This window comes from Rhinopithecus roxellana, chromosome 6 (assembly GCF_007565055.1).
Source record: "Rhinopithecus roxellana isolate Shanxi Qingling chromosome 6, ASM756505v1, whole genome shotgun sequence".
NCBI classification, from domain to species: Eukaryota; Metazoa; Chordata; class Mammalia; order Primates; family Cercopithecidae; genus Rhinopithecus; species Rhinopithecus roxellana.
The window spans coordinates 81,133,793-81,151,599 of record NC_044554.1 but is presented as its reverse complement, the minus strand read 5'-3'; the positions used below and the strand labels follow the sequence as shown (position 1 = coordinate 81,151,599).

Below are 17,807 nucleotides of genomic sequence, written 5' to 3'. Positions count from 1 at the left end.
TCTGTGGGCTGGGCAGGATGCAGAGCACCCAGGGCTGAGCTCCCTCCTCCTCCGCAGGTGTGGGGTGGCCTCCATGCGCTTTCAAACTCAGAGGAGGTAGTATTCCCGTAGGTAGCTTTTATTAAGAAATGAGTACGCCTGAAAGTAAAGTGGCAAGTGCAGACTTAGTGCTGTCTTTCTTGCAAAAACATAAAAAATGAGTAAAAGCTGCCAAACTCACATTGACTTATATGAGGTTTAAATGTTATTTAAATTATTGTTTTTCTTCCTTTTAAGAGGCCACTTTTCCTGATTTTAAGTTTTTGAAAATAATGTGGATCTAGAAGCCAATGAGCTCATTCAGTGCAGTCTCTTCTCAAAAGTTATTGCTATTATTATTATTATATTTAGAGATAAGGTCTCCCTATGTCATCCAGCCTGGAGTGTAGTGGCGAGATCATAGCTCACTGCAGCCTTAGACTCCTGAGTTCAAGGCATCCTCCTGCCTCTGCTTCCTGAGTAGCTGGGACTACAAGCAAGTGCTACCATGCCTGGGTAATTTTTTTTTTTCTTTTTTTTTTGTAGAGATAGAGTGTTGCTATATTGCTCAGGCTGGCCTCGAACTACTGCCTCAAATAATCCTCCTGCTTCAGCCTCCCAAAGTGCTGGGGTTACAGGCATGAGCCACTATACCCAGCCAAAAGCTATTATTAAAGCAATGGTGTATGTTGCATAGACGAAAAAACATGAAACTATATGGTGTCTTAGAATTAAGTAAACTCAAAATTTTAAATGGAAAGTGACCAGTCCCATGCCATATGCCATCAAGGCTTGTTACACTACTGACACAAGAAAATGAGGAAATGATGGCTGGCTAATGTCTTCCCCGAAATGTTGGGCACATTGGGACAGTAACTGTGGGAGACGAAGCTTGAGCACACAACAGAAATACAATCACGAACCCCAGAAACCGGGACTTCTTGTTGAGTTCCTCACCTTGTTGACAGAAATACTCACTGTGGGAATATCAGAAGGTAGACAAGGCCAAATAAGGCAGCCAGGATGAGGGTGAGGACAACAGCGCTGGTGAAATACTCGTCCTGAAGCTGGTGGTACTGTGTAAGAGAGAAGTCAATGCATCAGGGCTGAGGGCTTCCTCCAGCCACGAGCGCCTTCACAAGCAGCACCAGTGAAGCCAAAAACCAGAGTTGCTTACCTTTTGCTCCCGTTCGACATGTTTGTACTTCAGGGTAAAGAAGTTCAGGTCTGCCATCTCCAGCTCTGTCTGGCGGGCTTCTAAGAGGCGGCTAATGTACCTGTTGACACGAGTGCCCGGGGTGGTGTAGACAACGTTGGTAGAAAAAGATGAGCGGTTTCTGAGTTTTTCTGAGGCTGTTCTCAATGCCCTCCGCTGGAGCCATCATGGAAATAAAGGAATATCATCAAATTCTCCACTTATTGAAGAAAAGCACCTGTACTCTCCCTCCAGCCTGATCTGCTGCAGGGTGGGGTTGGGTTTGGGAATCTGACATTTAATAATCATAGCTCTGCCCTGCTGGTGGTGAGATGGCAGGTGAGTCATCTCAGCAGCTAGTGTTGGGGTTCCCACACCTGTAATGGGGGTTTTATGGCCCCTGCGTGATGGCACGGCAGCAAGGATTACGTGATTAAACACGTGTGCAGTGGGGAGAATAGCACTCAGTAAGAGCAGGTTCCTAAACTCATAAAACCCCAACACATGCAGAAAGAGATGCCCCAGAGTTACAAGAGCAGGAGTCCAACCCCCTCGTTCTAAGAGAGAGAAATGGTGGCAAAAGGAGTGGCTTCACCAATCTCTCACTTTGGCCAGGGCTGATGGGAACAGAGAGTGAGCCTCTCCTCCACAGCTTCCACATGTCACTAGAGGGATACAACAAAGCACCCATTTGCCAAAAGGAAAGTAGAGTCTAATTTAAAACCACTTGCCATCAGCTCACTATCAGTGCTTCATAAACAGAACCTCTGGTACTTAACACACTTGAGAAGAAAATAAGAATATTAAAAGAGGCTAGCCATGCGGTTCCAGAAAAGATGAAATGAACACACTTGTTTTTATTCCTACTGAGTGGTAAAAACACTGACAATACATATAAAATAAACACATAGACTGTGAAAGGTGGAAAGAAGAGGGTGATCTCAGGGACCTTGCAACTCAAAGGAAAACAGTGTGGGGCGGGTGGTGTCCCTTGGGGTTTCTTTCTGCCTTATTTATCCCAAACTAGAAACCAGAGAAGCCGGCATCCAAAAACTTTTTTAAAGCGCCCCCGACAAAAAAGCCTGTTCTTTCTAGCCAAAAACAAACAAACAAAAAGGCAACCTAGCAAAATAGAAAACTTTCAGACAATACCACCCTATTGTAGCCAAAGACCATTAAAAAAAAAAATCTGTGGCCTCAGCTCCACCCAGGCCAGCAAAGACCATGTGGGGAGCCTCGACTTTGATCTCTATTAGGCTGTGAGGAGGCACACCCAAGGCCCCACCGACATAGTGCCAGAGAAACCTGAATAGGGAGTGGAGATGTTCATCTCCACTGAGTGGTAATGAGCTCCCACTTGCATTGTCAGTGGAGGCCTAACGAGGAATCTGAACCATCATATCTACTCAACAGTAACAAGGTGCCAGGTGTCACCTTGGTGCCAAATGCCAGGCTGTCATGGAGGATGAGTAGGAAACCTGGAATTCCACCTGCACTGCCCCAATGCTGTAAAGTCTGAAGAGATTTCAATAGGGTCCAGAGTATCACAACACAATACCCAAATGTCTAGGATATGAAAAAAAAAAAAAATTCATAATATCAAACTTTAAAAAATGTCAACTTGAATGAGAAAGACAATCAACAGATACTAACTTCAAGATGATAGAGCTGTTAAAATTATCTGACAAGAATTTTAAAGCAGTCATGATAAAAATGCTTCAATAAGTAATTATGGACACACCTAAAACAAATTATAGAAAGTCTCAGAATAAAAGAAAGTATAAGAAAGAACAGATAAAAATTACAGACCTGAAAAATACAATAATCAAAATTTAAAATCCAATGGATGAGCTGAACTGCAGACTGAAGTCCACAGAGTAAAGAATTCCTGACCTAGAAGACAGAGCCACAGAAATCATCCAATCTGAACAATGAAAAGAAACGAGACTTAACAAAAAAAAAAAACAGAGCCTTTGGAACTGTGGAACTAAAATGGAAGATTTAACATTCATTCATGTCATCAGAGTCCCAGAAGGAAGAAAAAGAGTATGAGACTGGACAAATATTAGAAGAAATAATAGCAGAAAATGTCCCAAGTTTGGCAAAAGATATAAATCTACAGATTGAAGTAATTGAGAAAATCTCAAACAGGGCAAACTCAAAGAAACAGATGCCAACACACATCACAATTAACTTCCAAGAACAAAAGACAAAGGAAAATTCTTGAAAGCAGCATGAGAAAACTGATATCTGACTTTTTGGGGGGGAGGGCAAGGAATTAGAATGATAGTGTCATTTCTTCAGAAACCACGGAAGCCAGAAAAAAGTGGGAAAACATTTGTCAAGTGCTCAAGAACCGTCAACCCAGAATTCAACATCTAGCAAAATTATACTTCAGAAATGAAAAAAAAATTATAATATTTTTAAATAAAGGAAAGTTGAAAGACTTTATAATCAACCTAAAGAATAGCAAAAAGAAATTCTTGAAACAAAAAAAGAAAATAGTAGAAGAAGGAATGCTGGAACATCACGAAGACAAATAACAACAGAAAGGATAAAAATGTGGGTAAATGCAATATACTTTCCTTCTTCTCTTGAATTTTCTACATGTTTTCTAGTTGAACCAAAGATTATAAATTGTCTGATATATATAGAGGAAATATTTATGACATTTATGTTATAAATGGGGAAGGATAAAGGGACTTAAAGAGAGGTAAGGTTTCTATGGTAAACTTGTTAAAATGTTGACATCAGTAGGCTGTAATGTTATGTAAAAATGATATATACTAGATAAACTACAAAAAATTGTATGCAACAAGACATACTATATATAAATCAAAATGGAATTCTAAAAATTGCTCACATAAACCACAGCAACATAGGAAAAAAAAAAAAAACAGAAATAAAAACAGAAGGAACAAGCAGAAAACAAAAAATAAGTTAAACAGCAGACCTACCAATAACATATCAATAATTGCATTAAGTGTAGATATTCTAAATATACCAATTAAAAGAGGCTGTACTAAATGATTTAACAAATATGATCTAAATACATGCTGTCTAAAGAAACTCACTTCAAATATAGCAATATATGTAGGTTGAAATTAATAGAATAGAAATTATACATCATGCAAACTTTAAAGAAAGTAGGAGTGGCTGTAGTGGTAACAGAAAAAGTAGATATCAGAGCAAAAAAAATTTACCAGGGATAGAGAGAGACATTACAAAATGATTAAAGAGTCAATGTAAAAGGAAGACATAGAAGTCCTAAATGTGTATGCATAAAACAATAGAAATTTCAATCACACGAAGCCAAAATTGATAGAATTTAAGGAGAAAGAGCTAGGCACGGTGGCTCACGCCTGTCATCCCAGCACTTTGGGAGGCCAAGGCAGGTGGATCACAAGGTTAGGAGTTCAAGACCAGCCTGGCCAAAATGGTGAAACTCCGCCTCTACTAAAAATACAAAAATTAGCTGGGCATGGTGGAGGGCACCTGTAATCCCAGCTACTCGAGAGGCTGAGGCAGAGAATTGCTCGAACCCAGGAGGCAGAGGTTGCAGTGAGCTGAGATCACACCACTGCACTCCAGCCTGGGTGACAGAGAGAGATTCCGTCTCAAAAAAAAAAAAAGAAAAAAAGAAAGAAAGAGAGAGAGAGAATTTAAGGAGAAATAAACAAATTCTCAATTACAGTTGGAGATGTCAACATCTCTCTTCAACAATCAGTAGGACAAGTAGACATAAAGTAAGCTAAGACATCATCAAACAACAAGATCTAATTGACATTTATAAAATACTCCATGCAACAATGGCACAATACATTCTTTTCAGGTACCCAAGGGTATGTATTAAGAGACCTTGGCCATAAAACAAAACTCAACAAATTTAAAACAATTGAAATCATACACATCATGTACTCTCAGACCAAAACAGAGTCAAACTAAAACTAGGAAGTTAGATAACAGGAAAATTTCCAAGCATTTCTAAATAAGCCATAGGTCAAAGGGGAAGTCTCAAGGAAAAAAAAATACATACATATATATATATACACACACACACACATACACACACTCATCTGAATGAACATACGCCAAAGGTCAAAGGGGAAGTCTCAAGGAAAAAAAAATACATATATATATATATATATACACACACACACACACATACACACACTCATCTGAATGAACATACGCCAAAGGTCAAAGGGGAAGTCTCAAGGAAAAAAAAATACATATATATATATATATATATATACACACACACACACATACACACACTCATCTGAATGAACATATGCCAAAGGTCAAAGGGGAAGTCTCAAGGAAAAAAAAATACATATATATATATATATATATATATATACACACACACACACATACACACACTCATCTGAATGAACATACGCCAAAGGTCAAAGGGGAAGTCTCAAGGAAAAAAGAATACATATATATATATATATACACACACACACATACACACACTCATCTGAATGAACATACGCCAAAGGTCAAAGGGGAAGTCTCAAGGAAAAAAAAATACATACATATATATATATATATACACACACACACATACACACACTCATCTGAATGAACATACGCCAAAACCTACAGGATGCAGCTACAGCAGTGCTGAGAGGTAATTAATAATACTGAATACCTACATAAGAAAAAAGAAAAAGTCTCAAATCAATAATCTAATTGCCATGTTAACAAACTAGAAAAAGAAATGCAAAACAGACTCAAAGCTAACAGTAGAAAGGAAATAACAAAGAGAAGAATTCAATAAAAAGAAAACAAAAAAAAAAAAAAATAGAGAAAATCAATGAAACCAAAAGTCGGTTCTTTGAAAATATCAATAAAGTTGGCAAATCACTGCAAGCCTGAAACATAAGAGTGAAAAGACACTAACAAATTTAGAAATAAAATGAAGTTTTACTACATACTCTGCAGGCATCAAAAGGCTAATGAAGGAATATTATAAACAACTCTACACACATAAATTTGACAACTTAGATCAAATGAACTATTCTTTGAAACACAATGACCACAACTCATGCAACATAAAGGGTCAACTGAAAAATCCTACAATTTCTAAAGAAATTGACATTATAATTTAAAAATTCCTGAAGAAGTAACCTCCATGCCCAGATGGTTTCACTGACAAATTCCAGCAAATGTTTAAAGAATTAGCACCAGTTTTAACCAATCTCTTCCAGAAAATAGAAGAGGAAGCGACACTTCCCAAGTCACTTCACAAAGTCAGCATTACCCTGATACCAACACTAGACAAAGATAGTACAAAAGAGAGACCTACAGGCCAATATCCCTCATGGATGTAGATATAAAACAATCTAACAAAATATTAGCAAATAAAATTCAGCAATATATAATTAGAATTTTATAGAATAAACAATTATAGGGATGAAAGGCTGGTTAAATACTTGAACATCAATGTAACCCACCAGATGAACTGGTTAAAAAGAGGAAAGTCAATTGATACAGAAAAAGCATTTGACAAAATTCAATACCCATTCATGATAAAAATGATCCGAAAACTAGGAATTGAGGGGGAACTTCTCCAACTTGATTAAGAACATCTACAAAATGCCTATAGCTAACATCATACTTAATCATGAAAGACAGAACGCGTTCCTTCTATGATCTGGATAAAGTACACGATGTTGGTTCTCACCACTTCTATGCAACATAGTGCTAAAAACCCCAGTCAGTGCAATAAGGCACGAAAAGGAAGTAAACGGCATACAGATGGGAAAGAAAGAAAATTGTCTCTAGTGTCAGATGACATAATGATCTACATGGAAAATCCCAAGGAATATATATATATATATATATATATATATATAAATCTCCTAGAACAAATTAGTGAGTTCCACAAGGTGACAGTATGAAAGATAAACATTAAAAAATGGTATTTCTTTATACTAGTGATGTAAAAAGGAAGACCAACATTAAAATGGAGTATCATTTATAATCACTGAGAAAAATAAAATACGAGATGTAAATCTAACAAAACACAGCAAGGTCTCGTATGCTGAACACCTCACAATGCTGATGAAAGGAATCAAAGAAAATCTGAACAAATGAAGAGGCATATCACATTCATGCAAACAGAAAGGAAAAGGGACTAGAATAGCCCACTTTTCTTTAAAACAATAAAGTAAGAAGAATCACTGTACCTGATTTTAAGACTTACACAACTACATTAATCAAGACAGCATGGTGTTGGCAGAGAGACAGATAAATAGATAAATGGAACAGAATAGAGAACCCAGAAATAGCCTCACATAAGTATGGCCAACTGACTTTTGACCAGAGTTCAAAAACAATTCAGTGAAGGAAGGATAGCTTCTCAACATATGGTGCTGGAGCAACCAGATATCCATAAGCAAAAATAAAATCTAAAAAATAAGTGAAACTTACACCTTATAAAAAAATGAACTCAAAATGGATCATAAATTTAACTATTAAATGTAAAATTCTAAGATTCTTAGAGTAAAATGTATATCAAAATTTGGGGACTTGGGCTATGTAAAAGGTTTTTAGATATGACACCAAAAACATGAATCATAAAAGAGAAAAATCAATAAATTGATTATCTTCAAAACTGAAAACATCTGTTCTATGAAAAGACAAGCTACAGACTGGGAGAAAATAATTGCAAACCACATCTCTAACAAAAGAATCATTTCTAGAATATACCATGAACTCTCAAAAATGAACAGCACAAAAAAAAATCAAATAATCCAATTAGAAAGCAGACAAAAGACATGAAGAGACAGTTCACCAAAAGGCAAGAGAACATATGGATAAAAAATGAGCACATGAAAAGATGTTCAACATCCTTAGCCATCAGTGAAATGCAAAAATAAAATCACAGCAAAGTATCACGACATACTTATTAGAACAGCTATATTTAAGAGAGAGAGAGAGAACACCAAATGCTGGTGAGGATGCAGAGGAACTGGATCCTTCATACACTGGGGATGGGGATATAAAATAGACACTCTGGAAAACAGTTCGGCAGTTTATGAAAAAAATCTAAACATGACCCATCAATCACATATCTGGGCATCTATCCTAGAAGAGTTAACATGTATGTGCACATAAAATTTCGCACAGCAATGTTTATGGCTCCTTTATTTGTGAAAGTTAAATACTGGAAACAGAAATGTCCTTCAACAAGCAAACGGTTGAACAAACGTGGTCTATCCATACCATGAAGGACTATTTAGCAATGAAAGGAAGGCACTATTAACACACACAACTTGGATGGATCCCAAGGGCATAATGCTGGATGAGGAAAAAGCCAACTTCAGAGATCACATACTGTATGATTCCATTGAGAGGGACGATTCCAGGTAAAAACCTCCATACTCAAGAGGAAACTTTGTCCTGAAGCTGGAGATAATGAGGAAACCATGCTCAGAGTCCTTGCCAGTGCAAATCTCTGCTGCACCCAGTAGCTTTTTCATTGCCCATTCAGGCTACAACCCCAGACAAGCAGACCTTGACTTGAGTCCCCTGCCAGTCACTGGTTATTTACCTGAGGTTGGGCTTGTTCAGAAGACCAATGGTCAGTATCAACTGCTCCCTGGTCTGATAGTTCTGAGAGTTCACGTGAAAGGTTGATGGACACAGATCCACCTTGAGGTCAGGGCTGATGGACACATGTCCAGCCTTAAGTCGGGGCGGATGGACATGGGTCCATCCTCCAGTTGGGGGAGATCCACACAAGTTCACCCTCAGGTCAGGGACTGAGGGACACAGATCCTCCCTGTGGTCAGGGCCGATGGACAAAGGTCCACCCTCAGGTGAGAAAATCATGGACACAGGTCTACCTTGAGATCAGGGAATGATGGACACAGGTCCACCCTCAGGTCAGGGAATGATGGATCCAGGTCCACTCTCAGGTCAGGGGCTGATGGACACGAGTTCTCCCTCAGATCAGGGACTGAGGAACACAGATCCTCCCTGTGGTCGGGGCTGATGAACACAGGTCCATTTTCCGGTTGGTGCTAATGGACATGGATCCTCCCTCAAGTCAGGAGTGATAGACACTGGTCCACCCTCACGTCAGTCACACCTCCAAACCCTGTCACCACCCAGCATCCTCTGCCTGTCAGCTCACCTGCTATGTCCTGGGTTACTGACTGTCCTCCACAGTCATAAATCACAGTCCTGGGCTGTGACAGGCAGCCACAAGAATGGTCAACACATTGAGAGGAAGGTGACTGTCCTTCAGCGAGTAGATGATACACACATCTCCGAAAGTGTACCAGGAGGAGCCCAAGGCCACAGGGATGGACAGGAAGGTGAAGCTCCTACAATGTCAAAAGAACCCTGGAGGATGCAGTGATATCACTGACCATATTAACAGTCAGAGGGGGAACCACCAGGCTAAGCATCTTAATACCTACTCAAGAGTATTTTCCAAAATTCAACATCCACTTATCAAAAGAAAAAATCCAAAAGCTAACTCAAAGGGATCACTTCCTTGAAATAATTAGCCATATACTATTACTCCTAACCCAAAGCATCACAATTAGTGGTAAAACCCTATTTAACTATTATACCCAGAACAAAAAAGAATGCCCACCCTATTGCAATCATTTAACATAGGATGAAAAAGAGAAAGCAAAATCATCACGATTTGAAAAACATACTATTGTAGATCAAAAAAATGCAACAGAATTAAGTAAAACATTATTGCAATCAGTTTCAAAAAGTGTGGACCAAACAAGCTGAAATTTTATCTTCATTAAATTCAGATAGATATGGTAGAAGTTATATTTTTAAAAAATCCTAGCCATGTTTAAACAAAATGCCCAGGAGATGGGGTAGGAGAGTCCCTAGGTGGATCAGAAACTGAGAAGACATTGAGCATTGAGCATACTGGTGATTTTTTAAACCATGCTAAAACACAGAGCTGACTCCATTGAGGAAACCAAGGCTCAGGTGCATCGGTGGTGGGAGCGAGCACAGCAAGTGCTTGAGAGAGAACAATTTGGCAACAGCTATCCGAAATTAAAACAGACACACCATTTAATCCAGCAATTCCACTACAAAGAAATACCCCAGGCTATCCTCGTGAGATTTACTAAGACATTTGTGAAAAAAAGATGTTCACGACACCAGTAGACATGAGACCAACCTCTAGAAATAAAAGTCCCCACCAACCAACAAGCCAGTGGTGAAGTCACATCTCTCCCTCCCTCCTGCAGCGGGAGGCCATCCAGCCACTTAGAAATGACTCCAAGATTTCTAAAGTCTGTCACCTAGTGAAAAGAGCGTTGACGACAAAATGATAAACTATTTGCATTAATCTCTGGTGCACACCCAAATTGATTTTCTAGAAGGAAATACAAAATGGCAAACATCTTGGAGGACTTAATTTTTGTATCATGTGTGGACGTTGCTTTTATTTTTTAATTCAAGCTTAAATATTTAAGAAGAGAAGAACAAAAGCAGCACTCAATAAAAAGAGAGAGAGACCAAACTGGGAGGCTTCTGGGTGTACCTATTAGAGGAGACAACTGTGTTGCCAGGTATTAGCAAACTGGAATAGAAGCGTGTCCCACGCTGACTCAGGCAGGCAATGTCATGTTCCCCACCTGGTGGGCCCAGTGGGCGATGAGCATAACAACCCTAACAGGCTGCACACACTCAGGCAGACACTTGACTCTCTGGATTCCATTACACAAAACCATCAGAGAAATAAACGTACTTTCATGACCAAAAGCTCTGTCCACGATTTGCTTCATTTAAACATAACAGAAATAACCTAAATATCAATGGAGGTTGATTAAGTAAATGGTTTCTCTTTAGGCTGGAAATCTATGTAACAATTTTTAAAAATCATATTTTTTGCCGCCATAAAAAAGAATGAGTTCATGTCCTTTGCAGGGACATGGATGAAGCTGGAAACCATCATCCTCAGCAAACTAACACAGGAACAGAAAACCAAACACCGCATGTTCTCACTCATAAGTGAAAGCTGAACGATGGGCATACATGGACACAGGGAGGGGAACATCACACACAGAGGCCTGTCGGCGGGTGGGGGGAAAGGGAAGCGAGAGCATTAGGACAAATACCGAATGCATGCGGGGCTTAAAACCTAGATGATGGGTTGATGCGTGCAGCAAACCACCATGGAACATGTATACCTACGTAACAAACTTGCATGTTCTGCACCTGTATCCCAGAACTTAAAAAGTAAAATAAGGACCAAAAAATCATATTTGTGATAAGTATTTAACAATATAAGAAAATGTTTATGATATATTTGCAAGCAAAAAATAAACAACAAGCAACCAAACTGCCTGTGTATCATCCAGTCAAGTTTATTTTAAAAATACAGACACACACACTTAAGAAACTGGAAGGAACAAAATGTTCACGATAGCTTTTTTGTGGGATGGTAGGATTGCAGATAAATGCTTTTCATTTTCTCCCTTGTGCATTTTGGTGTTTCTCCATATTTTCCATAATCAATTATGTTTACAATCAGGAGAAACTGATGAGAGAAGAAACAGCTGGCATGAATGCCCTGGGGGGTAAGGGCTGATGGCAGGAGCTCATCCTTGCAGCACTGGTGACAGTGGCTGTTGGACAGGACCTGAAGCTACGTGCACAGTTGCCCCCATTGCAGGGTGGGAGACCAAATCCCCAGGAGGATGTCCAGGCCACTCAGTGAGGGACGGATCTGAACCTACAGGAGAGGCATCAGATGTGTGGGGTCTGACACATTTTCTCTACTTGACCAAATTTCAGCCAGGCTCTGAAACTTCTCCTAGGCCCAAAGGTGCACTTCCTTATAAAATCCAGTTTTAGCAGGAACACCCCACCCTCAATATCCCATCCCCCTCCTATCTGATCGGGTTCCTCACCCTCCACCAGCCCCCAGGGGAGCCCTGATCACCTAGACCTGTCTTCAGCAAGAATTATGCTAGGTCAGTTGGCCAGAATCCCGTTACCCCTATGTTTCCTCTTAGAAATTTTCCATCCACTGACCCTCACCACCCTCCTTCTGTTAGGAGCTGAGTCCAGCCTCTCCCCTCAACAGCACGACTCCACTGCCACTGCTGGGGTTCCTATGCTACAGCTATGGTCCCACATACAGACTGTCTTACTGTGTTTTAGCAAGTGTCATTGAATAATTTTTTTTTTTTTTTTTTTGAGACAGAGTTTCACTCTGCCACCCAGGCAGAGTACAGTGGCACGATCTTGGCTCACTGCAACCTCCACCTCCGGGGTTCAAGCGATTCTCCTGCCTCAGCCTCCAGAGTAGCTGGGACTACAGGCACATGCCACCACACCTGGCTAATTTTTGTATTTCTAGTAGAGACGGGGTTTCATCATGTTGGTCGGGCTGGTCTTGAACTCCTGACCTTGTGATCTGCCCACTTTGGCCTCCCAAAGTGCTGGGATTATAGGCATGAGCCACCGAGCCCACCAAGCTGGTCAAATAATTTTAACAGCTCCTGCCCTCCTGGCAGACTGGGCCCTTGTGCAACACCGCCACCTAGAGGCCAGTCCCCGCTGCCCTGGCTCCCGCACCCCTGAATGAGCACAGTTGGGGAACAGGGACCCTGAGGAAGAGGACGGTCTGAGGTGGTCCCAGTCTGTCCAAGAGCCTTAGCAAGCCGTTCCCCTGAACTCTGGACATGTGTGCTCACGAAAGCAGCGCCAAGGTCACAGATGGCACAACGCACTCTCCCACCTGACGCCTAACTCCAGCTCCAAGGCTGGGCTCCATCAAACGCTGAGGCTGGCAGGCCTGGGCTGAGTGTAGAGGTGCGGGTAGCAGAGGGAGAGAGAAGACAGTGGTAACAGGCCTGGACGCCCGCAGAGGGTGACTGCTGCAGGTGGGGACTGCTGTGTGCACACAGACTGCACCTATTACTCTTGTCCTAGGCATACGCCCTACTGGGATCACCGCAGACATCCCTGCAGAGACCACCTGCCTGTTGTGCCCCGTCACTACCTTTGATGCCTCCTGCAGTGGAGATGCTATTCTCCTCCCCATTTCTGACTTGCTTTCACTCTTCACAAGGCAGCAGCAGTAGGGAGCCCTGTCTGCGGGGCAGATGGTGATGAAGGAGTGACACTGGAACTGCAAAAGCCCGGGCTTCCAGGCTCACCCTGCCCACAGCACCTAATGCAAAGCTGGGAAACCTGAAGTCGAGGGGTAGGGAATCAGGTACTGTGGGCGAGCAGTCAGAGGTGGAGACTGCTGAGAAGACAGTGTTTTGGTGTTTTGCCCATCTGGACGTCCTGGGTGGGCTGCAGACCGAGAGTAACAGGGGAAGGCCATCTGCAGGCAGTGCACTCCTGCACAGAGAGGGAGCCAGGAAGCCGCACAGGCACAGACAGATGAGGCACAGGCTTGGACGCTGGGGGCAAGGATGACAGGTGGGTAGGGCCAGGCTTAGTGTGAGATCCACCTAAGGAGGGAGGGTCCAGCACATCTGCCCAGAATGAATACCCTCAGAGGCCATTTAGATAGCAGATGGGGAATTTTAGCTTGTATTTATGGATAAACACAAATAAATACATAGATTATGGATAAATACAAAGAATGCCAAGGAGCAAAAAAGTACACTATAATGATTTTTGCAGGAAATAAAAAGTAGCTCAGCTCTGAGCAGCATTTACAAGATTACCCATATGTAAACAGGGAGTTCTGATCTAGCCAAATCGCATGGGGTCCATATTGGGAGGGCAGGAGACAGATCAGTCCCTGGCAGCTCCAGCATGGCAGGTTCCCTGGCTGTTCCTACCTTGTCATCGTCCTCGCAGGTCATGACATTGGAGAAGGGGATCTCGGCCTTGAACATCTTTCGGCAGTGCATGAGTTGCACCAGCAGGTAGCAGACAGTCTTGAACTTCATCCTCTTGGCCGGTTTTATATCTGAGAGAATTAAGCCTGGAAATATCTGTTCAAACACACAAGGGGCAAGGAGAAATGCTGTGAATGAGACACATTCTGCCTCTCAGGCTGGGGATGCGATCCTGATAGCTACAGCCACCCCAGGGCACTGGGATTCATTTGCTTGGTGCCTACTTCACGCCAGGCATAGGGGAACGTGCCAAGAATGGAGCAGCAAACAAAACCACAACCCACGTCCAAAAGGTTCGATTCTCAAACCACATCAAAGGCCTCTAAAAGCCAATGTGATGCATGGAATCCTGAAGCAAAGAGAGGGGAGGCTAGAAGCCCTGGTCAGGAAAGATAACCAGGGCTTGAAATAAAGGTCTTTGCTACCTCATTCAGCTTCCAGCATGTCCCCTTCTACGGACAAGGAAAGAAATCGCATGGGGAGGATGGGGAGGGCCGCGCAGTGCACCCAGCTGAGGCTCAGAACCTCAATTCCCTCACAGTCCTCATGTTCTGGGTGAAATTCCATCTGTAAAATCGGATGAACATCACCCACTCACCCCTGGGGGTCTTCTCGAGGTCAAATGAGGTAATAGGAAAGTGGGACCCCATGAATGCCCCCTGTCATCGTTCCTGCTGGCCGGCCTGGCTTCTGAGCGAGGCCAAAGTTCCTGCACCCCCACAGCAGCTCTGACCCCACCTCCTCTCCAGAAATGCGGCACCCCTTCCTTGGCCTCGCTGCCTACCTCTCAACTTCACTTTCTCTGGCCCCTACAGGTAGGTACAAATCTCCACTCTTCAAAACAACAAAACCCCCTTCTTCTGAGCATTCTCACTCTTCCCCTCCCACTATTCAAGATTCTCTAAAGTGGGGCTGTATACTATACCTACCTTGTCACCCCCTTTCACCCTCACCTGAGCCCTGAACACCTCATTTGAGCCCTATACCCTCACCTGAGTCCTGAACCCTTCACCTGAGCCCAGAACCCCTCACCTGAGCCCTGAACCCCTCACCTGAGCCCTGAACACCTCATTTGAGCCTGATCCCCTCACCTGAGTCCTGCACCCTCACCTGAGCCCTGAACCCCTCACCTGAGCCCTGCACCCTCACCTGAGCCCTATACCCTCACCTGAGTCCTGAACTATTCACCTGAGCCCAGAACCCCTCACCTGAGCCCTGAACACCTCATTTGAGCCTGATCCCCTCACCTGAGTCCTGCACCCTCACCTGAGCCCTGAACCCTTCACCTGAGCCCTGTACCCTCACCTGAGCCTATACCCTCACCTGAGTCCTGAACCCTTCACCTGAGCCCAGAACCCCTCACCTGAGCCCTGAACCCCTCACCTGAGCCCTGAACACCTCATTTGAGCCCTACACCCTCACCTGAGTCCTGCACCCTCACCTGAGCCCTGAACCCTTCACCTGAGCCCTGAACACCTCATTTGAGCCTGATCCCCTCACCTGAGTCCTGCACCCTCCCCCGAGCCTGACCCCTCACCTGGACCCTGAAAGTGACTTGATCACTCTTGATCATGAGCAGATCACTTTTCTCTGGGCAGGGTGACCTCAAGTGCCCCATGTAAGATGGTAACAGCCCATCTCTGTGCCCAGCACTGCTCGGTTCACAGAGCTCCCTATCCCTGGCCCCCCTGCAAGGTTTCATGCCCACTTTGCAGGGCAGGCAGTGAAGGCCCAGGGAGGGGAAGGAGGACACAGAATGGCCTGCCCTGAGGTGACCCCAGATCTCTGACTAGGGGTTCCGGCTCTCTTACCTAGACCCCTCCCCACACCATAAGAAACAAGGCCCAGGACCGTGTTAGTGGGGACAACTCTCCCCATCTTAGCAAGTTCACAGCCCGGAGAAGCAGTGCTTGGAGAGGAAGCAGGAGGAGTCACATCTGTAAAGCTCTGCACAGGCCCAGCAGCTAAGGATCAACCAAATAATGGGGGCTCTGGTGCCTACCTTTCGGCGATGGGATGGCACAATAAAAAAGGTTTCAATGTTATGAGTTTTCAAGAAACTGTTCCTCTCATGTCCATAACCTGGTTCTACCTCGTAGTCCCCATTCAAGCACGCTAGGGTCGTCTTTGTGATATGAACCTTCCTACAAAAGAAGGAGGCAGAGGCCAGATGAGTGGGGAGCCACTGTTATCAGAGTCTGCAGGGCCTCGCCAGAGGGGAAGCGGCGCAGGCAGAGGCTTCCCTGCACCAGGGCAGGCTCCACAGGGAGTATTCACGCTCCCATGCAAGTCCGTCCATGCTAGGAGGGAGGGCTCAGGCAGAGATACAGCAGGGCCATCAGGAACCATGCCCAGCAGGACAGCAGGGATGACTGAGGTGGGGGACACAGGGCCAGAGGGAGAGCAGAGGAAGCAAGGGAGAGAGAGAAAGAATGTGTCAGGACTTAAAAGGGAAGTTGAGGAAAAAGTGGCAATGATTTGAAGAAGAGAAAGAGGAGAGGAGACATAGGAGTCCCTCCCATACCACAGTCTGGTTTGGTCTGGTCAGCACAAGGAGTGGGCAGACCCCACTGGGTAGCAAGAAGTCAGGGGTGGCCACAGTGTTCACACATGAGGTGGGGTGGGAAGCAGGGTGGTGAGAAACAGGCTGTGGAGCCCAGGCGTTCACGCCTCCCCAACCAATCTTCTGGTGAGGGCAGGAAAATCCCCCACAGTTGGCATTGTCTCAGCAGAAAACTCGAGTACCCAGTCTCTGCTCCTTAGCAGGGAACACCTGAGCTCACAGGTTTATGGGGCGAGAAGCAAACTCCCCAGCTTCCAAAACCATTCCCTACAAACCAACTCTTCACTTCACCGCACAACTTTCTGAACTCCTCGCAGGGGAAAAGCTTGGGATTCATAATTAAACTCTAAGGCTGGCTGAGGACGAAAGCAGGGAGCCTGGCTCAGATGAGAGGCGGTTGAAGGCAGAGTTGCCATGCTCACTGGGATCCTGAGACGGTGAGGACAGGGCTTGAGAGGTCATGAGGCCTTTCCCAGCAGTGGCTCCACCAGGATCCCCAGAGGAGCAGGGGGGTGGGAAAGGGAGGGACAGGGAGGGACTGCCAGGCCAGGAAGAGGAGAGGTTGCAAAGGGGCCAGAGGGCAGCATAGGCAGGTTCTCTGACTCCAGCCTCAGCTCATCCCTGTGCTGCCCCATCTACAGGGACCGATTCCTGCCATCAACTCAGAGTGCTTGGATCCCTGGGCCCAGTTCCTGCTGGGATGCTCTCTGAGTGCCCCCATCAGCAGCTCCCATTGGCCTGGGGCAGGCAGGACACTCATGGAACGCCTCAACCTTGCTGCTTCCTGCCCCTCCGGAGGGGCTCTGGAAGCACCTGGGGACACCGTCACCCCCATCAGCCCGGCCCTGAACAACAAAGGTCACCGAGGTTGTCTGGAAACTTCCAGGCACCACAGTCTCCAGAAAGGCAAGAGTCTGTGCATTACTGTGTTCAGCTGATGCCTCATCCATTCCATGAGCAATGGAGACAGCAGCTGCATAGCCCAGCCTCAGGAGCCAACAGGGAGAGGAAAACGCCAGCTCTCACTGAAGCCCCTACTTTATGCTGAGCCCAGGGCACACTGTGGGGCGGCCAGTGTTCTGCAAAAGTTGCCTGCTGAGGGGTAGCCAGCGTTCTGGAGAAGCTGCCTATAGGGTAGCTACTGCGAGATCATACAAAAGGGAGA

General features: G+C 44.3%; 1 protein-coding gene across 2 annotated transcripts in view; it reads right to left on the bottom strand.

The window, feature by feature from the left end:
• ADCY1 (adenylate cyclase 1) overlaps positions 1 to 17,807 on the bottom strand; it is a 140,829-nt gene that overhangs the window by 39,152 nt on the left and 83,870 nt on the right. Inside the window, exons 7-10 of one of the 2 annotated variants that reach the window (XM_010374596.2) lie at positions 16,082 to 16,223; positions 14,020 to 14,175; positions 1,196 to 1,390; positions 997 to 1,094 (exon numbers count right to left, since the gene is read on the bottom strand). In XM_010374596.2, coding sequence (XP_010372898.2) covers positions 997 to 1,094; positions 1,196 to 1,390; positions 14,020 to 14,175; positions 16,082 to 16,223 — 591 coding nt within the window. Of the gene's footprint in view, positions 1 to 996; positions 1,095 to 1,195; positions 1,391 to 11,567; positions 11,949 to 14,019; positions 14,176 to 16,081; positions 16,224 to 17,807 lie in introns of those variants that run through there. The other variant, XM_010374597.1, reaches the window with a different exon arrangement.